The following is a 27219-nucleotide window of genomic DNA, read 5'->3' as shown; positions in this document are numbered from 1 at the left end:
GGGCACTGCAGCAGTATATTCACACACAAGAGACTTCTGATCTGCCTGTAATTGGTTACCTACCTTGTTCCTTACTTGTGTTACACTGACAACCAGTTCCTCAAACAGTTTGTCCAGAAATGTGGTACATTATCCCCAGAAATGTCATGTTGATGCCAGAAATGCTACTTTACACTATCGTTCCAGTGTATTCATCCTTTCTGGAAGTGCCACCAACTGGATGCACTAGGTGAGTGGTGAATGAGTGAGGGTAGCAGGCTGGGGTTAAGGAAGGATGTGTATAGGCATGCACTAGCAGAGAGTATATTATTACCCAAGTATCTCCAGTCATAATCACCGCAGCACAGTTGTACTGCATCAATATATGAAGGAATTATCTTTTCCTTATTTCTAGGGGCAATTTCCTGGGGGACTGCTACTCCGATGGATGTTGTGAAAAGTCGACTTCAAGCTGATGGGGTTTATTTAAACAAATATAAAGGAATCATTGATTGTATCTCTCAGAGCTACCATAGTGAGGGCTTAAAAGTAAGTAGTATTGCGCGGGGAAAAAATTGCTACTAGGCATTAATTTTTAGTGACAAATGTAATGGCTGTTATTATCCAAACTGCGGGTAGACAATGGATAATTAAAGCCAGCACAATTAATTATAAGTCATAATATTGATGACAATAATATCTCCTAAAGAACCAAAGATTTAAGTGATATAAGGTAAGATTCTGCTACCCATTCTGAGTAGTACTTTACTCCATGGGAAGCACTGTTGAAATAAGAAAGTTTAATTGAGACTAGAGTGCTGTTCATCATGAGATTAAATGCTGTCTCCTTTAAAGTCAATGGGGACATTACCATTGACTTCACTAGGACCAGGATTTCACCCAGAATTATTATGTATTTAGTTATTCTTGGATAAGATTTGATAGGTCTGTTTCTCTGGTGCCCTTTAGCACCTACAGTCATTTCACACCAGGACAAAGTGGGTGTAAAAAGCTGTTAAATCGGAATGGCAGAGTATGAAGCCCAATGGATTTATTGTATTATACACCGACGATGCCTGAACATTGCGTGGTTGTCTCTGACATTTGAATGCCAGGTGCATCTTAAGCCTTCACCAAATCATTATATAACTCATAACTAAAGAGTGCTGAATTCCAAGTCCTGAGCAGAAAAATAACCAATTATAAAAAGAAAAATAACTGGCAAATTTGCAATTGTCACCTGTTAAATATTTGGCATCTTTTTGCAACATGCCAGTAGGTCAGACCAACAGCCACAGAAGGTCATAGTCTGATCCTTTTCCCAGATGAGGGCTGTTTCCACCTTTTATTCTCACTCATGTGACACAGGGGAGTGGGGCATGGACAAATATGCAGCAAGTAACTATATAAAACAATGATTGGATATCCACAGGAATGAGGGCTGCAGGAGATCAGCATTTTGTCTTTCTGATCTTATCCCAACTACCTCCAATGGCCAAATTTCAATGTACAGAGTCAGCAGCCAGTCATGGTTGTGCTGCTGGGAAAGGAAATCTGCAGGTCCACCAGAGAGCTGAATACAAGGACAGTTTCATAAGGAAAACCTATTTACGTCAGTTTCCTATTGGGTGAAACCAAAGTAATGGAGCACTGCTAGGAGATGTTGAACCCCGATTTGGATGATTGTATTAGAGGAGATAGAAACAAGGTTGTTAAAGCCCTAAATAACTTCAGAGTAAACAAAAAAGAATTGTAGCCCCTTTGTCCACTCAGTATTGTATGTTCATTCTAAGAACATAAGAACGACAGTACCAGGTCAGACCAAAGTTCCATCTAGCCCAGTATCTGTCTACCGACAGTGGGCAATGCCAGGTGCCCCAGAGGGAATGAACCTAACAGGCAATGATCAAGTGATCTCTCTCCTGCCATCCATCTCCATCCTCTGACAAACAGAGGCTAGGAACACCATTCCTTACCCATCCCGGCTAATAGCCATTAATGGACTTAACCTCCATGAATTATCCAGTTCTCTTTTAACCCCTGTTATAGTCCCAGCCTTCATAACCTCCTCAGGTAAGGAGTTCCACAAGTTGTCTGTGCGCTGCGTGAAGAACTTCCTTTTATTAATAGAAGAATATCAAGTCCTAAGGCCTTTCTCTATAAATCTCAGTTGATATTTACATTTGTCCTTGAATGTGACTTTTAAAAAATGTGGACAAGAGTTGCACTTTTGTCATAAAAATTCCATTATCTCTAAAAAAACAAAACACACAACTCTCCCGCCCCATACTACAAACTCCACCATGTTTAGATGCTCTATCGTACATTTCAGTGGCATAAGGAACTGGGGTGTAGGTGGTCTGGCCTAGTGGTTCCAGCTGGGCTCAGATCTGCCAGGCAGGAGCTGGGGGAATCACAAGAGCCAGGTTCTGTAAACAGGAGTCAGGCTGGGATTAAAGACCAGAGATCAGAAGCAGTCCCAGGCTAGAATTGAGAGGCAGGAGTTGGAGTCATGGTCAGGGTCAGGGGGGAATTGAAGACCAGCAATTAGGAGATCAAGCAAAGTCTGGTGTGGCAGCGGGCCAAAGTCTATGTGCTTGCCCAGACAACTGCCTAGGGCAGCCCCTGAAGTTAAACAGGGCGCTTGGCCACTCAGAGGGCCACAAGGTACCATCACGCTGGGTTTCTTGGGCAGTACATCCTGCAGTGCCTACTCTGCATACTGCTCTCTGGGTGTATCATTGCTTGGCCTCCTGGTGGCACTGTGGGATTATCGGTTGTTTCAAGCTTTGTAAAGCTGTGTTCTATTCCCTGGGTCCTTATTATCTGATTAGCAAATTTCTGAATTTCAAAGAAAATGCTGGATAGCTGTAGACTTCCTAGTACTGGACTACAATCAAGCAAAAATCCTTTTTTCTTTTGTAAGTTTTGCCTTTGTAAGAACTGAAGGATTTTTTTAGTGCATTTATTTTGTAGCCAGTATCAAGCAGAGTGCCCCAGTGATCTGTTTTGGGGCCAGTTTTGTTCAACATCTTCATTAATGATTTGGATGATGGGATGGTTTGCACCCTCAACAAGTTTGCGGATGACAACTAAGCTCGGGGAAGAGGTAGACACACTGGAGGGTAGGGATAAGGTCCAGTGTGACCAGGACAAATTGGAGGATTGGGCTAAAAGAAATCTGGTTCAACAAGGACAAGTGCAGAGTCCTATACTTAGTGCATGAGTGTAAACGTCCACTGTCAGGGTTCGTCCCTCTCTGAGGCAGCTGGGAGCCAGGCTGCCTCACTACATGGGGCAGCAAACGACAGTTCAGGGCTCAGACTCTCAGGCAGGGGCCAGGACGGCAAGCCCAGGCTCCTGGGCCTGAGCATCAGGGTGAAGGGGAGACTGCCACCTGTGAGTGGGGTTGCAGGGGGGACACAGGCCCGCCCACTCCTCTGCATCCCAGCCCAGGGCCCTAACAGCGGCAGGCAGCCTGCTGCTGTGTCAGTGGGGATCCTGGTTGCAACACACTGACATTGGCTCTGGGTGTGCTGCAGCCAGAATAGGGTCGGCTGCCCCCGGGCTACTTCCAACCTCCCCCTCTACCGGTACCTCTGTCTCGGCGGCGTCTTCCGCAGCGTCCCACACCATGGGCGCCTTGGGATACTGAGTGAGGGGTAAACTGGGCAGCTCCTCAGGGTCCCTTTGTGCAGGCCAGCCTAGGGGCTCTTCCAGCGCCTGGTCGGCGTCCAGGTTCCGCAGGTAGGGCCAATCCTCAGGTCGGTCGCAGGCAGCAGGAGTCCCCTCAGCGGGAGCTAAGGCACCAGCATCTGGCCTCTCCGGCGGCCAGGCCACTTCTGAGCCCTGGGGCTGGGCTTTTATACTTCCTGCCCTGCGCCTTGACCTCTGGGGGGGGGGGCACCACAGGCTCCTGTGGCTCCACCCACTTTGGTGTCTGTAAGGGTTCATCCCTCTCTGGGGTGGCTGGGAGCCAGGCTGCCTCACTACAATGAGATTCTTCCATCCTGCTACAGGCTGGGGACCAACTGCTCAGTGGCAGTTTTGTAGAAAAGGACCTGGAGATTATAGTGGAAGAGAAGCTGGATATGAGTCAGCAGTCTGCCCTTGTTGCCAAGGAGGCTAATGGCATATTGGGCTGCATAATAGGAGCATTGCCAGCAGATCGAGGGAAGTGATTATTCCTCTCTATTTTGCACTGGTGAGGCCACATCTGGAGTATCGCGTCCAGTTTTGGTCCCCCCCCACTACAGAAAGGGTGTGGACGAATTGGAGAGAGTCTAGTGGAGGGCAATGAAAATGATTAGGGGGATGAGGCACATGACTTATGAGAGGCTGAGGAAACTGCTCTTATTTAGTCTGTAGAAGAGAAAAGTGAGGGGAGATTTAATAGCAGCCTTCACCTACTTGAAGGAGGGGTCCAAAGAGGGTGGAGTTTGGCTGTTCTCAGTGGTGGCAGATGACAGAACAAGCAGCAAAGGTCTCAAGTTGAATTGGGGGAGGTCTAGGTTGGCTATCTATTTACTTGGAGGGTGATGAAGCACTGGAATGGGTTACCTAGGGATGTGGTGGAATCTCCATCCTTAGAAGTTTTTAAGGTCCAGCTTGACAAAGCCTTGGCTGGGATGATTTAGTTGGTGTTGGTCATGCTTTGAGCAGGGAATTGGACTAGATGACCTCCTGAGGTCTCGTCCAACCCTAATCTTCTATGATTCAATGATTTTTGTCCCTACTCCTATTCCAAAATTCAGTAATCTAAATTTAATCAGTGAATTTATTTAAGAATATTATTCTGTTAGTAGCTTGCTAACTGAAAAACTGCACTAAACATTTTGGAAATAGTTAAATGGAATGTTCATAAAATCAAACTGATATCGGTTTTCAGTACAGTGAGCACGACGCAATAGTGCTATGTGGGATGGCAGAATTTTAAAACAGGATACAAGTTAGCACTAGAAGTGACCTATATTATTAATACAATGACCCCTTTTCCACTTTACTGTTCAGGCAATCAAACAATGCAGCCTTTTTCACTCTCAGAAACACATCATCAATTCAAAATATGATGACCAAAAGTATCAAACCTGGATACCTAAATCCATATTTAGTCACTCAAATAAAAGAGTTGCTTAAATATGGACTTAGGCCCCTGACTTTACGAAATCAGATTTGGAAGTGTTGGCCTATATGAAATATTGCCGTTAAGTCTGTTCTGGAGTCATGTGAACTAATTCTCAATAAGGCACTGAACAATCGTACATTTTTCCTTAGATTGGAAACTGATTTGTGAAAGCAGAAGAGAAAACTGCAGAATATTCTGTTTGCACTAAGATAGAACACTTAGCAAAGACAAGGGGATATAGGTTCTGATCTAGCAAAGCATCTATGCATGTGCTTAACCTTAAACCCACGAGTGACCCCACAGAAGTCAATGGGACTAGTCATGTGCTTAACTTTTAAGCATATGCTAAAGTGCTTTACTGGGTCAGGGCCTTAAAGCTGCCGTGAAGGAGAAACTGGGAATTGACCTGTCATAAATGACTGCGTTCAGGGCCAGGCTAGGAAAACTCTGTTCCTGGAGCCCTATAGAGCCAATGTAGCTGGTTCTATGCCACCTGCTCTGCCCTGCTATGTGGATGGATGGTGTGTTCATGTCTCCTGAGAATAGGAGAGGTGAGGGGCATTGCAGGCAGGGCCGGCTCTAGCCATTTCACTGCCCCAAGCACGACGGCACGCCGTGGGGGGCGTTCTGCCGCTTGCCGGTCCCGCAGCTCTGGTGGACCTCCCGCAGGTGTCCCTGCGGAGCGTCTGCTGGTCCACTGGAGCCACCTGCCACCCTCCCGGCAACCGGCAGAGCGCCCCCCACGGCATGCCGCCCCAAGCACGTGCTTGGCGCGCTGGGGCCTGGAGCCGGCCCTGACTGCAGGTATCCTTAGAAGAGACCTCTGGCTTCTCCAGTTTGCAGCAGAGACTGAACCCAGATTGTAACACCTCCTCTTCTCTCTCCTCAAGTTCCAGCTGTCTCATGCAGAACTCTGGTGCAACTGAAGACTAGCCCATAAAGTTTGAGCACTTCATTTGCAAAGGCAAGAGGCTCTGTAATCTTGCCTTTCATTTTCTCAGCTCGTTCAATATAATTTTCAATGCACATGCAAGAGAGGAAGGGAGAGACAGATAAGAGAGAGGAGATTAAGAAGAAGATTTAGATTTCCTGTTTTCTGGTTGCAAAGATTTAAACACGCATTAGTTAGCCAACTTTTTAACCCATTGCAGGAAAAGAAACTTCTGAGAGACACCTCCTGCTTCTCAGTGCTGCTAATGTATCTGTTTGGAGGGCATTCTATAAAAACAGCAGAATATGTATGCAGCCCCGTCAAACTAGCAACTTGCTATTGTATTTTGACTCTCTGGTGCTCAGATAGAAAATGCATGGATGTAGGCAATAACTCCTCCAGCTCACAAAATGTCTATGAGCAGGTCGCAATTTACCATGTTTTATTATTCTCATTTCCACTATGATTTAACTCTGTGTTGCCTTCATGAAAATATCTGATCTGTTCCTTTGCCGTAATCTTTCCCGTCCTGAACAGGTCTTTGTTAGGGGCATCACAGTCAACGCAGTGCGAGGATTCCCGATGAGTGCAGCCATGTTTCTTGGATATGAACTTTCACGCAAAGCACTAAGAGGAGACCAAGCTGAGACCAATCCTTAACAGCCAGGTCAGCTTCACAAAGATCTTTATTGATTTTCACAGCTGCCAACGCTATTAAAAATAGAGACCTCATCACTGAAATCAGAGGAAGTTGTGGTTGCCAAAAACTTCTGAAAACCCTCTATCTAAGGTACTTACGTGGCCCCCTCCCCGTAGTATCTGAGCATCTCATAGTCTTGCGTGTGTTTATCCTCAAGACACCCCTGTGAGGTAGGGACGGGCTATTTCTCCCATTTTACAGATGAAGAATTGATGTGCAGAGAGGCTAAGTGACTGCCCATGCTAATCCTGGCTACATTGCTATTTTTAGCATGCTTGCTTCAGTAGAGCTAGTGAGGGCCTGTCTACCCATGCTGGGAAGGACACTCTCAACTGCAGTCTAGATGTACCCTAAGATGCCTAAATATGGATTTAGATACCTAACTTTAGCCATCCAACATTGAAAACCTTGGCCTAAGTGACAGTCTAGGGAAGTGGTTCTCAAATTAGGGCAGCCGCTTGTTCAGGGAAAGCCCCTGGTGGGTCGGGCTGGTTTGTTTACCTGCCACGTCTGCAGGTTCGGCTGATCGCAGGTCCCACTTGCTGCGGTTCGCCACTCCAGGCCAATGGGGACTGCAGGAGGCGGCGTGGGCTGCGGGACATGCTGGCCGCCCTTCCTGCAGCCTCCATTGGCCTGGAACGGTGAACCGCAGAAAGTGGGAGCTGCGATGAGCCGAACCTGCAGATGCGGCTGGTAAACAAACCAGCCCGGCCTGCCAGGGGCTTTCCCTGAACAAGCAGTGGCCCTAGTTTGAGAACCACTGGTCTAGGTGACAAAACTCCCAGTAGACCCAAAATGTTGGCTCTAAAATATGGCTCAGCTTCAAACATAGTGCGCGTAGCTGTAATCCCATTTAAATCCATGGAGCAGAACCTCCTCATATCAGATCTCAATCTGATCTATTGTGTCCCAGGAGCCTTTAGCTTACTTGTGTCACCATGACTGCCCTTGCTTACACTTTTTAAAAACATCTTCATGCGACCTTTCCTAAGGGGCAAGTGTCTGGTGCAGGCTGTTGCAGCCTAGCAAAAGGCAGATGCAAGGTTTCTGGTGATAGGTGGGAGTAAATAGGACCCACTGTGGTCCTGTGCCTCTAGGGGGAAGGGCTGTGGGGCCAGAAGCATAGTGGGCAGGACAGTGCATTATGGGAGCAGAGATTGGGAGCTCTGAGGTATGTTACCCTCCCTCAAGTTGCTCCATGAGTTGGTGGGGTGGGGGAGGAAAAGGACAACAGGAGCAACTGAAGTTCCCCCTCCTTGTGGGTCCTGAAAACAAGCTGAGAAGGGAATGGAGTAATGCCAGGAGGGTGCTTCCACTCCCATCCACTGAGCCTGAAGAAGGAAACAGGGAGTTACAGGGCTCCCTCTGTCCCTCCCTCCAACATTAGAAGAACAGTGACTCGGTGGAGGGCCAAAATGTCCCACCCCCTAAACCCAGAAAGGAGCTGCTAAAAGCATGTGCGTTCTAGGAGGCTTTCCCTATGCCCTGAGACTGAATTGGGTTCTTCCCCTTGGGCCCAAGAGAAAATGGGAGTGGGGCCAAGAGGGTCCGTCTGCCACAAGGCCTAAGGAGGAATAGAAGAAAGGCCAAAGTCTCACCCTGCTTAAGGACCAGCCAGGCTGAGAGGTGGCTATCTGGGCTAGGATGCTCATTTGCTGCCTGCTCTTGGGCCTAGCATTTGCTACTGCTGAGATTAACCAGAACAGTCAGTTTTCCATAAATGAATAACAAAATACATCCAGTGCACGCACCCTCTGAGCAAAAGTCCTTACATCACTGATTACATTCAAAGCATCATTCTCTCCCCATTACCTACTTTTAAACACATTGTTCTCATCCAAGGACGCAACGTTGCATGAGCCCATTGGGAGGACAGTTGGGAATATTGTTTCTTTTTCAATGCAGACTAAATTATGTCATTTATTTGCCGATTCTGTATAAAATGGACCATGAATGAATTAAAATGGAAAGTCATGGGAAGATTTGCTATGAACTGTGTATCTAAATTGTTCTGCCCTGCATGGCATCTGTACCTTAAACAGCCAGACTTTGGTTTTATTTGCTAAAATTTTGGAAAGAGAAGAATAGGCCAATACACTCCCTTTCTCTTCCAAGCACAAAGGAGCACAGAAGACTTAGACACTAGACCCATTATCCTGCACCATTAAGTCAATGGGAGCTTTACTGTTGGCTTCAATGAGCACAGGATCTAGCCCCAGCAGAGGAAAGGGGGAAGAGTAAGCAGAACATGCTGCCTGCTATCCCTATGTCTGAGCATGCGCATCTCTACCAGAGGAACAATGTCTCCATCATCAGTCTAGTCATGGATCCATGTGGCTGGGGCTACTCTTACTGCTGGATCCCAACAAAACCTTCACATTTGTTTGCTCTGCATGATTTCCCTATTGTCGCCTTTATTTCACCCTCCAAGGCTCAGTAACTGGCCATTCCTGTAGTGCCATTTCAGCCAAGGACGGCTGGATTGGGTTGCTCCCATCCCCAGCGTTTTCCCAGTACTACTCCAGGACTAGACACAGAAGACCAGCTCCTGTTTGAAAAACACTGGCCTAAATATTAACTCAAAGCTGGAAGCTGCAGGAGGGCACCAAAAATTGCACTTTCCAGCAGCTTTCACATTAACATGTGATTAGCTCTGACACATGGCATTGCAGAGAGCAATGAAGATGATCTGCCTTTAACTCTTTATTTCTAGGGACTTTTTTGTTATGGAAAGATGAAAAATATCAAAATAAACAGAACAAAAGCAAACAATTATTCTCCTGGCTATATAGAGAAACAATTTGTAAAATATACCGAATGTATCCAGATATTCCATTTCATCCTGTAGAGTAGATGTGTGTATCTCTTGATTATTTTTTGTGTAAAAATGTGAATAGTTGTGATAGAAATGATGTATGAACATGCCTCAGGTCCAGTGCATTATAGAACTGAATTTTGTGAGCTAGGAAATACAAGCAGAGCAAGACTGCTTGATACCTGCAATGTCATTACATCTGTTCACTGTGCCTTAGGGTTTCATTTAATGCATAGTATCAGTTAAGGACCTGATTCTGCCATCCTTCTTCATGCTGAGTAGGTGAATAATTACAAATTGGACAAATTGGAGAAATGGTCTGAGGTAAACAGGATGAAGTTCAATAAAGATAAATGCAAAGTGCTCCACTTAGGAAGGAACAATCAGTTTCACACATACAGAATGGGAAGAGACTGTCTAGGAAGGAGTATGGCAGAAAGAGATCTAGGGGTCATAGTAGACCACAAGCTTAATATGAGTCAACAGTGTGATACTGTTGCAAAAAAAGCAAACGTGATTCTGGGATGCATTAACAGGTGTGTTGTAAACAAGACACGAGAAGTCATTCTTCTGCTTTACTCTGCGCTGGTTAGGCCTCAACTGGAGAATTGTGTCCAGTTCTGGGCACCGCATTTCAAGAAAGATGTGGAGAAATTGGAGAGGGTCCAGAGAAGAGCAACAAGAATGATTAAAGGTCTTGAGAACATGACCTATGAAGGAAGGCTGAAGGAATTGGGTTTGTTTAGTTTGGAAAAGAGAAGACTGAGAGGGGACATGATAGCAGTTTTCAGGTATCTAAAAGGGTGTCATCAGGAGGAGGGAGAAAACTTGTTCACCTTAGCCTCCAATGATAGAACAAGAAGCAATGGGCTTAAACTGCAGCAAGGGAGATTTAGGTTGGACATTAGGAAAAAGTTCCTAACTGTCAGGGTAGTTAAACACTGGAATAGATTGCCTAGGGAAGTTGTGGAATCTCCATCTCTGGAGATATTTAAGAGTAGGTTAGATAAATGTCTATTAGGGATGGTCTAGACAATATTTGGTCCTGCCATGAGGGCAGGGGACTGGACTCGATGACCTCTCGAGGTCCCTTCCAGTCCTAGAGTCTATGAGTCTATAATCCCATTGGAATAGGGTTGCCAGGCACTGCCTACTGGGTCATTAAAAGTCCAGTCAGTGGCACAGCAGGGGCCCAGAGCTAAGGCAGGCTCCCTGCCTGCCGTAGCTCTGTGCAGCTCCCGGAAGCGGCCACCAGGTCCCTGGGGCCCCTAGGTGCATTGGTGGCCAGGGAGGCACTGTGCACTGCCCCTAGCCCAGTGCCGGCTCCACAGATCCCATTGGCTGGGACCTGCAACCAGTGGGAGCTGTGGGGGCAGCACCTGTAGGCATAAGGGCAGCGCTTGGAGCCTCTCTGGACACCCATGTGCCTAGGGGCTACAGGAACATGGCAACCGCCGCCTGGGAGCTGCGGTAACTGCCACTGGGACCCTGAAACCCCTGCCACACACCTGTCCCAGCCTGGAGTCCCCTCCTGCGCCCCATGCTCCCACACACACCACAACTCCCTGCCCCAGTCCAGAGCCCCCTCCCACATCCCAAAGCCCTCATTCCTGGCCCCAGCCTGGTGAAAGTGGTGAGGGTGGGAAGAGCAAGAGACAGAGGGAGAGGGGAAGGAATGAGCAAGGGTGGGGCCTCAGGGAATGGGAGGGGCAGGGACGTTCAGTTTTGTGCATTTGAAAGTTGGCAACCCTACATTGGAACTACATGTCTGAATAAGTGCATGAGGAAGTAGGCAGAAATAGGTTCTACATGTTTGTGAAAGGTACATCCTGGAGCCAATTGTGCTCCTGGAAAGCAGTGCATGACGGGAAATCTCCTACAGGGCAGATGGGGTGTTAAGACTTTAGACCTTTTTAGTGTATGGATAATAATGTTCAATTAAGAAAAAAAACCACAGACTCAAGTGGAATAGGCATTTTTGGCTGGACACAGGTCCCCTGAGATTGCTAAGCATTTTAAAAATGTTGGGGCTGTTGTAGGGGAAAGATTCAATCCAGAAAAACATTTAAGACAAAATTAAGCAAATGTTTGTGCTTTGCTGGAGTGGGGCCTATGGGAGGAGAGCTGGAGGGATTTGGGAACAGAATCTCACTATAGAATTTCTTGTATTACAACATTTGTAAAAGTGCTAATCAATGTGTATTTTAAATCCTTTGTTCTTATGCTATATTCTTTTCAGTCCTCCTTGCATATACAGCACTGAGAGTGACATGAGTTTCTCACAGCTGTTTTTATTGGTGTTTTTCCATTTGGAGCAATATAATAAGCCAGCCTGAGATAGGTCCTGCAGTACTTACTCAGCCAAACTCACATTAAATAGAAGCCTGTAGGAATGGGCTATAACATAGTAGCATATTACCTTAGTGGCAGAGGAGAGGGGGGAGAGAAAGTTAAATAATAAAAACAGAAAAGAGACGAGGTGGGGGAAAAAAAGTAAAACATTAAACAGGTGAAAGCACTGACCACATGATGGCGCCATACCCTGTCATAAGAAATGGAAAAAGGCAGTTACCACAAAACAGCTGCAAGAGTTGAGAACACTCAGAACTCTGCCTGGCTTTATTCAAAATGCTGACCAGGCTTGCAGGAAACAGGTCTGATCAAAACGTGGCCCCGTTTGACAGAATCATTTGCAGACACTGGACAAATCTTTTGATGAGCTTAGCTTGAGTTTAACAAAACCATAAACTAAGCAAAACAGTGCAGTGTTGTTTCATGACACTTTCACGCAGATTTGCTGCTTGGACTTTTTGCATCATTGGTGGTTCAGTGACAGAATTCTTGTCGGCCATGCAGGAGGTCTGGCTTTGAGTCTCAGCCAAAGCATCGGTTCTGCGGTGGACTTGATGCCGAAATTAGGGAGTGTCGTTCTGCGGCTTGGTTGTGGAGATCAGACTAGATAATCATGATGGTACCTGCTGGCCTTCAAGTCTATGGAGACTGATTCTGAAAAGATTTAAAACCTGTCTTCAAAGTAATAAAGAATGAAGGGCTTAAAACATGTTGTGAGTTGATTTTTTTTTAAATGGGTAAGATATTACTATTGTTGTTGTAGTTGACTGAAGTAGAGAAAATGCATGATGGAAATGTTCTCACTTTTTAATTGAGTCCAGTTACGGTATCTGACGTTATGACTGGAAATTTCTCTGGATGGTAACATCTCCCAGATACTTGTTTTTCTATCTTCTCCTGACCATTTTAGGCTTCCCTGGCTGAAAGATATTATGTGGGTGCAGCATAGGATAGTTATAACTCTACTTCCAGATCAGCATTCACACTAAGATCTTTTAGAAGTCCTTGTGCAGGGGCTTGAGGATGCTCATTTCATAGGCTGCTGTCCCCTCCTTTATTTAAAATGAGAAAAAAAATCCTTTGTTTTAGTGTATTTTTGAACTAAGGGCCTGATCTCCCACAGATGCTAGGAGCAAGGCCAAATTGCTCCCTAATGACCTGGAAATTTAATTTAAAGACTCTGTCTTTTAAAAAGTTACAGGGGGCTGGGACAAATTGTGCCTTTTGCAGTTCACTGGTACGCATGGAGAGCAGGGCCCAGCTGTTGAGCAGAGATGCAATAGCATGCGAGGGGTTCATGAACTCCCAGCCCCTACTTGCACTAGCATGCGGTAGCTGGGTACATCTAGGAGCTATGGACTGATTCCTTTCCCAGCAAAGTCACTGGTACTACTCTCATTGACTGCAGTGGAGACTAGCCCCCAAAGTTCACCTCTAGTCATCACTAAGGACTTGAAGTAAAACTTTTGTTAAACCAAAGTCCTCTGAAACAGTCTCATAAAGTAGTCCATTCCTGGTAAGTAGTTGGGGTCCTGGACTGTCCTGTTTGTCAGCCAGTAGGACGTCTTGCCCTCTGCGCCTACATCTCTCTCTCTCTATTACCATGTGCACCACATGACTAAGGCAGTACTCCAGACAGACCTAAGGACAGTATTTCTGGGATAACTGCTGCTGCAGGTCCAGTAGGGGCAGCCCAAGCACCGGGCCAAATCCAAGGGGAGTTTAGATACAATCTAATGTAGTGTAATTTACATTTTCTTAGAGCCATACTGCATACGTCAGTTTACACACTTCGAGATTTCCTTTCTGAAATTCACTTATGGAAACTCACTTTGGCTCTTACCCATTACTTACTCCCTTCTTACACAATACCTTTGAATTTGGCTCCTAGTGATTTTTATAGATCCTATTAAAATCATAGCTATGATGGCACTGCACCAGCCACATCTAAAGAATCCCCAGCTGGGTGGCCCTTTTGTTCCAAGACAGCATTATAAAAACACCACAGTAAAGACCAAAAGCTGGCCCATTGTTTTCAAATTATGTAACCAAAATGAAACAGCTTCAACAACAGATTCTGTAGTATGATGCCCTTTACATTCTTATCTCTAGCATCTTCAAGACCACCACATAAACCAATATTCTCTGTGATAAAATTAATTTACCATGTGTCTCATATTTGATCTTCTCTCCCATTACATCTTTATGTTAAGATTATAATCTGTGGTTTAAAAGCAATCTGTCAGAAATGAAGATATGAATATTTTTTCTACAACTTTGAGTGAAATGTCATCTTCCCAGTTTCTTTGAATATCCAGGCATGTTGTTTCATAGCAAACAGCACTCTGCTTAGCTAGAGAGTTATCATCTCTAACATACCACTGATTTGAGCTAAGAACATCAAATGACTTTTTGTAACCATAAAGGAAAAATAAAAGTGCATTCTAGGAAAAAATAATGAACTCCAGAGTAAGAAGTGGGGGAAAAAAATCTTAATTGTTAAAACTATACAGGACAAGCACACGCATATGCATGCACTGCCCCACCCCGTCTCCCCAGAATACAAATTAAATAAATGTGTTATATGTACATTTTGAGACAATGGGAATTTTGCCATTGTGTTCAGTGGATGCTGGATCCAAGTCTTAGAGAAAATTGTATCAATTACTGCAATTTTCAAAGAAATTCTTCAGCAGTTATATCTGCTAAGAAAACTCTGGAATCAGAATTTAAAGGAGCAGAAGACTTGTTAAGATCCACATGTCCTGCAGAATGGGAATAAGATCATGCTCCAAAACGTCTGTTAGTCTATAAGGTGCCACAGGACTCTATGCTCTTTTTTAATAGGAACTCAGTGGGTTTTATACGTAATTGACTCTGTAAGCCAAAAAATAAAACAAAATCCTGCAGTACAGGTGGGGTATTAAGGCTTCAGTATAGATCATCGAGTTCCTAGAGATAACATACATAGGCTTTTGAGTTATAGAGAAAAAGGCCATGCCTGGGCAACTGGCTGGACCACACCACCCTGGTTCTGAAGAGGACCAAGAGATTTCCAATGACAGGGGCCAAGCTTAGTGTAAGAACTGGGCCTAGTGAACGCGAGCTTCCTAAATGAAAACTGTTTAACCCATGTAACAGATCGATTGCTCACTGGTAAGGCGCCTCCTGCTGGCCATCTTGGGAATTAGCTCAACTCCAGCTCCAGAGTGCTCTCTGCTAGCCGCTGTCTTGCTTGCCTCAGGCCCTATGTCCCTCCCAGACCCCAGTGCCCTTTACCTCAGGGTTCTGCCCTCCTCAGTACCTCCACTCTGGGTCTCGCCTCCCAGAGGAACCCCCACCTGCCTCAGTGGGTACTGCCAGTCATCTTCTAGCCCCCATTCACTGGGGCAAACTGCAGTCTGAAATGGCCACTCATCACTGGCAAGGAGGCTGGACCAGCTGCCTCTGCCTATTCTCAGACTACACCTCTTTAACCCCAATACCTGCCTTGGGCTTTTAACAAGGCCTGCAGCCTGGGGGGTTGCCAGGCTGGAGCTTCCCAGATCCTCTTGCCCTTGCCCAACATGACTTTTTTCTCTCAGGCAGCCAGGTCCTTTCCCCTCCAAGGCTGGAGAGAGACTTCCCAGCTCCTGGCCCCCAGCCCTCTTATCAGGGCCAGCTGGGCCCTGATTTAGCTGGCCACACCTGTAGTCAGCTACTGCCTCAGCTGCTCTCATTCCTTTGATCCCAACTGCAGCCCTCTCCAGGGCTGTTTCCCTGTTCTGTGGGAGGGGGGCAGCTTCCCCACTACAATCCTGCGTAATTACTAGTGTGATCTGGGCTCTAGGTTCAGGCATGAGAAGAGCAGGTTCCACCATCATGGGACTCCTTCCTGTGACAACAGAAGCTGGCAGTGAAAATGATAAAAGGAAAACCTTAAAAGATAAGAAAAAATGTGAGGTTTGGTGACCCACGCTTTCCTCTGCTTCTGGAGTCAGTTGGGAGTGAGATACTCTTGCAACAAAATACCCAGCAGAGGAGGCTAATTGCTCCAAGGGCTTCATACTTTGCAATGCCTCAAGTGTTACCAGATCTGTGACTGCTGTATGGGCTGAATGGATCACCTGCAATGTTGCTTGACCTCAGGATCTCTGCCACTGCACTGGCCTCCACTGTGCTGTTAAGTGAGACCTGGATGACTTAGATCTGAATGTATTTTGGGAATGACCTGCATAGTGAACTGGAAATGCGATGGTGTCCTCACCAGTTTGTTCTCAAGGAAACCAGAATTTGCCCCCACTTCCTCCACTTGTGAAAAGAAGAGTCTTAAGCACCCCTCAAAATATATGGGTTCCCTAAGGGATGCATCCCTGCTGTCGCTCCCAGAATGACACCATTCTGGGAGGTTCTTCGCTGTAGAGAGAAGGTCTACACAGATATTAATACAGAGTATTGACTTCTACGAGGATGGTCTGTGGAACTGGTGCAGAATGATGCACGCTCACCCATAGCCCACTTTCTCCCCATGCAGGGGTCCCTCACCCAGTGAAGAGGCTTCAGCAGAGGAAGGGAGAATGATGCTGTGGAAGTGGCATTGCTCCTTTCTGTGCCTCCTAGCAGGGCAGCCCCTGTGGGTTTGACCTCTGTGCCCAGGGAGCCACAAAAGAGGAATTGTGCTGTGTAGGACTGGTTAAAAAAATGTTCATGGATGGAAAATTGGGGTTTTGACTCAATGAAAATCTTCACAGAAAACATGTTTTCTTTGAAAATTTTTGAGTTTTGTCGGAACTTAGAAACATGGGGAAGGTCAATTTTTCAATGAAAAGGCAAAATTTTCTGCTGGAAAAAATACCTCTTTTTTCTGACCAATTCAAATACTATTTATTTCTTTATTTATTCATAATATCTAAAGATTTGATGATCAGTAGTAATTGGGTTCTGGGGTGCCAAACCCACAGAGAAGATTTCAATTCTAAGGATCTCTCCAGTGACCATGACATGACTAATTAGAACTGGAGATGCTCTTCATAGTAAGCTCTCACTTCATTGTCTAGAAATTAAGGCAGAGTGGGAGTTTTACTTGGGCTTCTCTTGCTTTTTGTCACTTTGAGTCACAGTCAATCTCAGCATTAGTTATGTGTGAGTCACATTTTGGTGGAGAAAACATTGTATAGCTCTTTGAACATTTTTCATTTAGCTGACGCCAACTCATGTGCCACCACCTTGCTGCAACTGTATGAATAAATGCAAAGCAGCTTTATCTCTGGAAAAAGTAAACTATTCAACACTATCATGTCCTACCTGTGGTTAGCAAAGTGCATGCTGTCTGCAACATCTTGATAAATGTATACCGTAAACTTTCTTGATACTTAAAACAAGACAGCATGTCATTTTGGTGTTTTCCATCTGTAGGGAATCTTTCTACTGCATAGGGAAAGAATTATAAGATTATTCTTAGAAGCTTGGTGATCGGTGATCTTCAATGATAAGCACTCCAAAGTTCGGACGCTTATCCTGATTATCCACAAGCCAAAGCCTAAAAGACTGATCTGGAAAACTCACTTCCCATGATATGTTAGGCCTACAATTCTCTATATTAATGGTGGCACACATTCATATAGTATTGTGCATCGTCATAAAAATATATTGTTTAGGGTTGATACATAAAGCCAGACCATCAAAGACCTTTTGGCTGGAATTTTCAATGTTGTCTAAGGGAGTTAGGTGCCCAGTTCCCACTGAATTTCAATAGGATTTGCATGCCTAACTCTCTTGGGTTCTTTTGAAAGATCTCAGTCTTATTCTGTAAATTGAACCTGGGTCTGTAACCTGCCTGTCATTGCACTCTGCTAGCTAATGATGGCATTTGCCAGAAATGACATTGCCTAAACAAAAGTAACGTGTAGTTCTACTGCTACTTCTGTATTTCGCGATATCCTGAAACCAATGGTGGTGCCATGCGAGAGACAGAAGGCAGGATGAGCACAGCACCTTGAATGCTGAATTTACTTTGAATTCACTTTCCTTTTCTGTGTCGAAATACACAAATTTCCAATACCTCAATCTATTTTGGCATGTTTCATTTAAAGAAAGGCCAAGGGAATGAAATAGATGAAGACTTGATATCCAAAGTAAAGGGCTTTTTGTGTATATATATTTGTGTATATATATATCCATATACATATATAAATACAAAAGCTAAGGATTTTCAGACATCACAGGAAGATGTTTCAAGCATGACTTTTGGACAGAGAAAGAACATGGAACAATGCAGAAAAGAATTATATGGGAGTTTTATTTATTTACTTATGTAAACACATCAGGCCTGATTCTGATCTTTTTTTCACATCAATATAAATATGGAGTTCATTTAACAAGGGTGAAAGAAAAATCTGAATCATTGGTTTTAAAAGCATAAGAATCAAATCCAATGTGTACAGTAAAACTTCAATGCAATTCTCCTGTACAGTGAACTTACCATTACACAGTATAAGCAAGGTCAGAATCAGGCCAAGTTCAAGAAGGTCATTGAAAAGAATATATTCTGTGAATCATTTACTCAACTGATTTTCACAACATTATTCTAATGAGAGAGGCGTAAGGATTTTCTAATAAAAATGGGTACAAATAATTAATAACTGATTGCAAGCTCTTTGGGGCAGAGACTGTCTTTTTGTTCTCTAAAAGCAGCAAAGAGTCCTGTGGCACCTTATAGACTAACAGACGTTTTGGAGCATGAGCTTTCGTGGGTGATTACTCACTTCATCAGATGCATGTTTTTGTTCTGTATTTGTACAGCGCCAGCAGAGTAGAGGGGCTGGTTCATGGCTGGGGCTCCTAAGCACTACGATACTGCTAGTAATAGCAATAACAATAATAATAAAAAAGACTAAGGACTTGTCTAGATGGTGCCTTAGTCTACACCAGAGGAGTGTGAATTCCTGTGCTCACCAGAGCGTTGTGCATTAAGTAGCCAGCGTGGACCCTGCGGGTGTGCACTAAAAGTTCCCTAATGCACGTTAACACAGTACAGTTTGAAATAGGACTACGGTAATGTGCACTGGGGAACTTTTAGTTCATGTCAGCACGGGCCTTGTGAGTATGCTGGTACACTCCTATTGGTGTCGACTAAGGCCTGGGCTACGCTAGCGGGAGGGTTCGAACTAAGATACGCAACTTCAGCTACGCTATTCACATAGCTGAAGTCGAAGTATCTTAGTTCGATTTACCTGGCCGTCCTTATGGCGGCGGTCGACTGCGGCGGCGCCCCCATCGACAGCACTTACTACTCCTGCCGAGGTGGAGTATGGGCGTCGATTAGTGGATTGATTTATCGCGTCCAGACGAGATGCATCAAACACCACCGGCTGATCCGGCGGGTAGTGTAGACGTACCCTTAGGAACAGTATAAACAAGCCCTAATAATTAGGGCCTACTCCAAAGACTCACTGAAGTTTATCGGAAGGCTCCCGTTGACTTCAGGCAGTTAATGGCTGAAGTTAAAATCCTGGGCTCAAGAGATAAAATATAACCCAGTGGCTCTCAAATTTTTGTACTGGTGACCCCTTTCACAGAGCAAGCCTCTGAGTGCGACTGCCTCCCCCCCCTTATAAATTAAAAACACTTTTTTATATGTTTAACACCATTATAAATGCTGTGGGGTAAGTGGGGTTTGGGGTGGAGGCTGACAGCTTGCAACCTCCCCATCTAATAACCTTGTGACCCCCTGAGGTGTCCTGACCCCCAGTTTGAGAACCCCTGATATAACCAGTGTTGTTCATAGTGCCATTGCCTCAAATGTTTAGTACACTGTTGTTCAGTTACTTTAACAACAAGCAGAATATCTTGTCTGTGCCAACTTGACTGATAATGGCTATTAGGAACCTGATTTAGGTGTAACTTAGTTGCCAGTGGTGCTGGAACAATTTTTATAGTGGGGGTGCTGTAGGCGGAAACCATGTCTATGGGTTGTTATTACTACTTCAAGAGTTCCAGCACCTATGGTAGTTGCTCCAGATTTATCTGCAAATCAGACATGACCAGGATCTCATGGAGTAATAGAAAGGGGAGAAAGAACCAAAGGATGTAGCGATAACCCTGGCACTCCCAACAAGTGCAGTTTAAAGGGAGGAGTCAGATGGGTCAGTTGGCAGGTGATGTGTTTTAATTTCTCTCTCACCCTCCATGCTTCTCTCCAGTTCTCATAGGAGGACAAAGGAAATGCAAACCATAAATATTGTCTGAAATCCTTTTGGAGGGAGATCTTCCAGAATCCTCTTCTATCTTCCTCCTTTTACTCACCTGTAGTCTCAGTACAGGGCCTCTCTTGACACAAGAGGGTTGGGTGCAACGAATAAAAACTAATTGAAGTAATTACCATCCTCTTTGAACATTTTTGAAACCATCTTTCTCAGCGCACAGTGTATTTCTAAGGTTTTTCTGCTGATTAACGCTCAGCCTCCTACCTCCTGCTGTCAGAGTGACTGAATGCTACAGATTAGGTAGATAAAGTTTCTCTTGAGAACACATAAATGAAAAGAGAAAGTATCTTTTATCCTCTACGCATTCCTCCAGTGTGATGCAGTTTTTCAGAAGTGATGCGTACTTTGACTCTATGCAAATAAATGGAGATATTCCTCAAAAAGCATGGGGCAAAATAGGTCATTTTCCCCACCACACAGCTTTTTAGAAAGCATCAAACTTTTTCGGTTTCACCTAGGCTGTGCACTGAATGGGTGTTTTGCCATTGACCTCACTATGAGCAGGACTAGGCCCTTATTGTCCAAAACATTTCACAACCCTTTACTGCTGGAGTCTCTTTGAAGGACAATGCTGCTGGTCATTTCCTTTCATTCTCACTGATGTTTTCTGGTTTTACTTTTGAACCCACACCAAAAGTGCAGCATGTGTCCTTTCTTTATGGTTTACCAAATGTGGTTGTACTTAAGTTTGCCCATACGCCCAGCCCCAACGAAAGATTCAGCCTTGGTCCCTGTGACACGGTACTGTTAGCAGCTATAAATAAAGCCACTTTTGGGAGCCAGCACCCACTGAGAACACACCAGGCACTAGACAGTCCCAGTAGGAGCACGTTGGGTTTGGAAGGTTAGTGGGGGTTACTTGTAGGGAATCTGGTGAGCTAACGAGGTGATTAGGTCACTAGCTGGACAGCTAGGAGAAGGAAGCAAGCAGTATAAAAGATTGAGCCAGGGAGCAAGAAGGAGCCCCTTCTACCTGCAGCTATGTTGTGTTAGACCTGGAGCCTAATGGAAGAAATAATAAAAACACTTGATGAAGGTAACTGGTAAACTATGTGTGCTGTTTAGTCACCAAAAGGGCTTACCAGTCAGGGTTTCCAGGCTGGAGGGGAAACCTGTTTGCAAGTCGTGGGCTTGTCTGTGATACACCTGTCAGCTAGAGCCAGGAAGGTTTGAGAAGTGACCTATATGAGGGCAGGTTGAGCCCAAGAAAAGGTGGTGGAGCTGATACAGGGGCTAGCTGAGCAACAGAAAGAGATGCAGAGGATGCTGCAGGCATTCCGGCAGACAACTGAGATGACAGGCACCAGGCAGAGCACCAGCGAGCGTTTTAAGAGTTTGTGAAGACAGAGACGCAGTACAACAGCACTTACAAAATTTGATAAGTCTTACTGTGGGGAACAGAAATTTGAGGTAGGGCTGCAGATCTGTACAATGAGCCCTGGGGATGACACCAGTGCAGTCTTACTGACTTTTGAAAGAACAGCTACTGGCCCGGTCTGGGATAAAGGGTTATGGGCCCTATGGTTAGCCCTTTATCCGGCAGGAGGAGCCCAGGCTGCTTACATGGTGTTAAGCAAGGAGAAGGCCAAGAACTACAATGTGTTAAAGGCTGCTATATTGGACCATGCAGGCTTGTCAGCTGGAAGGAGCAGACAGATATTTAGGGCCAGTAGGTGGACTTATGGGGTACAGCCTAGAACCTTTATGCAGAAGTTGACTGATTGAGCCAACCAGTGGCTGAGGTTAGGGAGGCAGGATGTGGAAGCAGTCATGGATGCCATGATCTTAGAACAGTTTATGCTCTACAGTTTACGGGGAGGAGAAACTCTAGGCATTGAGCACATGCAAGAAGAGAAAAGAACTTAGTCCCATGAGAGGTACAGGGAGGTTCAGGTGAAAAAGTGTTGGAGTTGTGAAAACTTTACCTTATCCCATGGTCTTAGGGTTGGAACCCATTCCCTTTAAGTAGGTGAAGGGAGGTCATGTGGAAGGAACCTCAATGGATGGCAGAAAAAGCAGGGGCTAAGGTAAAAAAGATAAGAGCCCACAAGTTGAGATACAAGTAAATCCTAGATAGATACTAACAGGCCAAGAAAGTGGGACCAAAGTAGGAAATGCCAGAGCAGAGGAAAAGCTGTAGAGAGTACAACCTAGACAGATATTAACAGGCTGAGAAAGCAGAGCCCAGGTGGAGAATACCGGCATGGAGGACACATGAGTGAAGGAGCAAGAGTCACTTTGTACAAAAACAACACGAAGAAAGAGTGGAAGGAAAGCTCACTATATCCCAGTTAGAAGGCCCAGATGAGTGAGAGATCCCTAATACCTATAGGGGAACACAGATCATCAGACTGTGAGGTGCTGGTTGGGGAAGAGCCCTAGTGAGCATTGAAAAGGATGGGATAGATCAAGGGCAAATTGATCTGTGGCTGGAGGATGGAAGACCCTCACTGGTTGTCCACAAAAAGTCATATTAAGGTGGTGAGAGTTTGCTGCCCCTACAAGGAAGACAGAGCATGGACAGAGAAAAACTGAGCCCCCGTGGAAAGGGCACTAGCTAACTAGAGAAAACACATGAAGGGGAGAGGTATGTGAAAGGGTACTGTTAGCAGCTGTAAAGAGAGCCCCTTTTAGGAGGCAGCACCCTGGTCACTTTGAACAGGACAATGGGTAGTTAGAGTAGGAGGGAGATAGGTAGATTGATTGGTTTTGGAAGGTTAGTGGAGAGCACTTGCACCTGTGGAGAGGCTGATGAGCTAACGAAGTAATTAGGTCACCAGGTAGATAGCTCAGGGAAGGAAGAAAACAGTATCAAAGACTGAGACAAGGTGCAGGAAGGAAGCCCTTTCCATCTGCTGCAACACTCTGTTGTCCGTGGAGCCTAAGGCAAGAAATAATAATAAAGATACTTGGTGTGGGTGCTCTGGTAGAGTGTGCATGCTGTTTAATCACCAGGAGGGCTGACCAGCAGGACTGGAGACGGGACCATTTACAGTCCCATTGACCTAGAGTAAAATATTGCATTTTTAACAGCTATTTTCTTTTGTTCTGACTTTGTGCCATCCAGGCGTGGACATAATCCCATTCCATGCACAGAAACATCCTGCCTCTGTGTCCTGGGTACACATTCAGTTTATACGCTCTGTCCTGTGAAGATGATTTTTTATGTAGCTTGGGAAAGACGCATTATGTCACTATGCTAGATCCCACAGAAGGGTATTGGCAGACTCCTGTTACCCTGGAGTCAAAGAGAAACATGCTTTTTCCACACTCTGTGAATAGATCCTCTTCTGGACAATGCCATTTAGCTTTCATGGAGCACCCAAATTTCCACCGATGATGGATCAAATCCTTCAGCCTCATAACCAATATATGTTGCATACTTTGATGACATGGACATCTAACGCATTGACTTGGACATTCATCTACAGGAGATAGCAACCATATTGCAATTCGTAACAGAGGTAGACCTACTAGCAAACCCTGCTAAATACTCCATCAGAAAGCATGAAACCTATTACCTAGGGTATCCCCTCAAAAAGGCCAAATCTGGCTGCCAGTGAGCAAAATCCAATGGCCATGCCTTCCCTTAACATAGAAAAGCAGTTGGAGAATTCCCAGATTGTTACCAAAGGTTCATGCCAGGGTTTGTCACCTCAGAAATTCCCCTGTGAACCTTACCCAGAATAAAGCCCCCAGACAACTTTACTGCTTGAAAACCTGTGAAATAGCCTTTTCATCTCTCTGAGACATTGAGTAGCCTGCAAATGTTATATGACACCAATTTTATTAAGGGATTTATACTTCAGGCCAACACCACTGAATTTTGCTGTGGGGCAGTACTGTCCAAAGAAACAGAGAGAGGCACATTGATTGCTCTTCCTAAGCTGAAAGCTCCTTCCGCAAGAGAGTCTATATTGTAATCAAGAAGTGTAGCTGTGAAATGGGAAGCTGATAATTTCTTTTCAAGACAATCTTCAGAAAATTTCTACTCAGAGTACACTCAGACTGACCAGCGGAGGATTCAAGGTCTTGTTGCATAACAGAAGGGGGAAACTTCAAAAACCGCTATAAACCTATGAAGGAAAAGGGATGGAGACTAACTCTGGAACTATCAATGAGTGCAGTTTGAAGAAAGGGTCTTTATGCCCCAGGAGCTGTGGTCTATTAAAATCAGCCTGATTCACAACTTTTCTATTGTTCTGGATTTGCAGGCTAATCCCTGTTTGATCACTTTTTTGTATCCAACTTTTCCTACCTGCTCAGGCAGAGAGTGGAAAAGGGACTGTCATGTGAGTTCTGCACCCATGAAACTGAGATCAGATTCAAGTGCCTGAAGGAGGCACTCACAAGCTTTGCAGCTGTAGTTCACTGTGGATGCAACTCTAGCTGTGGAACCTGTAGACAGGACATTTTTACTGCCTTGTTGCTGTCAACAATATCCTGCAGCCTTTTTGCCTCTTACAGAAAAGTTCTCTAACTGAGGGGAAAAGCCACAGCCTGTGTCCCTCTGGACTGCCTCCTTAGACACTTTGCATGGGGGAATGCTGTTTTGTATTTGCTTTCATGGTATGTGATTTGAATTACCATGAGAGGCAAAATCCACATCTGAACAAAAAAATGCTTTTGTGGAAGATTTTTTTCAACCTTTGTTTCCTGCCGTGGTCTGACAAAACAATGATAAAAATTAATCACTTCACAGGCGCATTCATGAATTTCCCCGCCATGAAGGAAAAGCCACTTCACTAGGTGACTCAGTTACATATTTGATTCTTCCAAATGCAGTCCAAACTTAGAGGGAAAAATAGTGGGCACTTGGTATCAGTTTAGTAGCAGGGTTTTTCCCCATTAGAAAGGGAATTTTGTGCAAGACTCAATTTAAAGGAGAGTCTGCCTGCTCTTCTGTCAACCATCAGACTGCATTGCACCTGAACACCAGAATGCTGTCATACATTGTCTTCTGTTGTGGCCTGCTCTGTGTGCAAGCACACGTGAATTGCAGAGTCAATGAGATTCTTTGGGATACTCATAAGCTACTTGTAAGTGATGTGATTATTTAGTATTTTGCATAAAAATAGATGTTTTCAAATTATAAAATGATAGTAATTATGGATCTTTCACTCATTAACATTTTAGGCAGAAAACTTTGAAACCTGCGACTGTAGTCTGACTAATGTAAGTGGCTGAACTCTCTCTTTGAAATCAATTACAAAATTCAATTGCGATGTGTATGCAAAATATTTACTAGGCTGGTAATTCTGAATTGTAATAATTATTCTTTTCATTTTCAGTCATGTTTATGTCTTCCCATTTCTTGGGTAAGTAAATATGCCAGATTTCTCTTTAAATACTGCAGCTGTGTAAAGTGTTCAGTTTGCATGTTTTAAATTGCTTTCTCTTCGTTTTTAAAAGTTTGTGAAGTTTCTTAATATACGAGCAACAATGAAACATATAAGGCTCGATCTTGCCTCCACTGAAATAAATGGCAAAAAAGCTCTTCTAATGTTAGTGGAGCTGGATCAGGTTTATAATCAGTTAAAAGTTCTTTATGGGCCAGATTTACAAATGTAGTTAGGTACCTAGGGATGTAGACAGGCACCTATCTGAAATTTCAATAGGAATTAAGTGTCAACCCTATTAGATGCTTTTGAAAATCCTACCAGGTGCCTATCTGAATGTTGAGGTGCCCAAATACCTTTGGAAATCTTGAGAGAGAGGCTAAGTGATTAGAGATTGAGACTCCTGATGGGAGGGTTAAGCTGCAGGCCTCAATATTTTTGAAATATCCACAGATATGCTAAAAATTAATTTTAGCCTGGATTATGTTTGAGTGTATATATCTTAAATTTTCAGGTATCCAAGTCTTAAGTGAAATTTGGCACTGGTTTCTTACTAAAGATAGGATGCTTTTCTGTTTTAAAAACTAGCCAAAGTTCTTCAGTCAGTGTGCAATATAGTGGAACCTTAATTACTTCAGTTGTGACATTCTGCTATGTTAATGAATTAGCGCTTCTCCTTTCTTGTGATGAGTATAGATTAAAGTAAATGTAATCCAGCCTACATTAGGTTTTCTATAATACATTCTTCATTTACCAGACTGGTTGTGAATTGTCGTGCTTTGTGGATGGATTTAAAAGAATGAATGAAACACTGCAAGTTGGTGACGACGTGAAGGTTAAGATTCGTCACATTCATCGATCACTTTCGCAACTGCAGAAAAAAACGTGCAAAAATGTAAACATTTCTTTTATTATTTTCTCTTTTACATAAGAGATTTTGAACTTAAATATTTTATAATTAAGTGTTTGACTAAATTTCTTGTGCCAGAACCTTTGCATAGGTGTGGGAAAGAGGTGTGAAAATTGGCAGTCTCTATTTTGGCCCCTTTCAAAACCACAGAGAGGATTTTACATGGTCCTTCATTGACAGAAGGCGCAGAAAGGTGTTCTAGAGTGACACCTTTATGTGACCTATATCAGAGCATGTGTCTCCTGACTCAACAATGACATCTTTGCATGGACCCTTATATAGATTTTTCAGGCTCCTAAGAGGACAAATCTTCATGGTTCTGGGAATACCCCTGGAGCTCCTGCCTGCCAGAATTTGGGCACATATTTCAATGATGATTTGGCAATTTGATTTTTAAATCCTTTTTTAAAGTATTGATGTGTAAAGGAAAAAAAAAACTTGCTGTAATTTTGATTTACACTTAGCTCAACTGACAATTCCTGGATGATCAGAAGCAGTGTTACTAGAGCTCTGAAAACAGTTCAGTGCAGCTTTACTGGCCAGGCTTCAGAGCCCAAACTCCAGCCTGAGCCCAAACATCTACCTAGATATTTTTAGTACCATAGCACAAGCCTGAGTCTGTCAACTTGGGTTCTGAGACTTGTTGCCACAGGCTGCCACTCGCTGCGTAGATGAGAGCTATACATTTTTAGTACAGTAGTAGGTGAAGGGTATACAAAGGGAAAAATCCTGGAGACTCAGGATTCATGAACCAACTGTTCTGGCTGTAGACGGCTGGCCAACCAACTGTTCTGGCTGCAAACGGCTGGCCAATCTGAAATTTAT

The 27219-nt window shown here is 44.4% G+C and overlaps 1 protein-coding gene across 1 annotated transcript in view; it reads left to right on the top strand.

Annotated features, from left to right (window-relative positions):
• The window catches only part of SLC25A48 (solute carrier family 25 member 48), a 50484-nt gene extending 24233 nt beyond the window's left edge, over nucleotides 1-26251 (top strand). Inside the window, exons 6-10 of the mRNA XM_050962272.1 lie at nucleotides 395-528; nucleotides 6573-6702; nucleotides 25282-25320; nucleotides 25437-25463; nucleotides 26242-26251. Coding sequence (XP_050818229.1) covers nucleotides 395-528; nucleotides 6573-6695 — 257 coding nt within the window. The 3' untranslated portion in view covers nucleotides 6696-6702; nucleotides 25282-25320; nucleotides 25437-25463; nucleotides 26242-26251. The remainder of the gene's footprint in view (nucleotides 1-394; nucleotides 529-6572; nucleotides 6703-25281; nucleotides 25321-25436; nucleotides 25464-26241) is intronic.
• Nucleotides 26252-27219: the final 968 nt, after the last annotated feature.

This window comes from Gopherus flavomarginatus, chromosome 7 (genome assembly GCF_025201925.1).
Source record: "Gopherus flavomarginatus isolate rGopFla2 chromosome 7, rGopFla2.mat.asm, whole genome shotgun sequence".
NCBI classification, from domain to species: domain Eukaryota; kingdom Metazoa; phylum Chordata; order Testudines; family Testudinidae; genus Gopherus; species Gopherus flavomarginatus.
The sequence above is the reverse complement of the archived record's forward strand: the minus strand, read 5'-3'. Positions and strand labels throughout refer to the sequence as shown.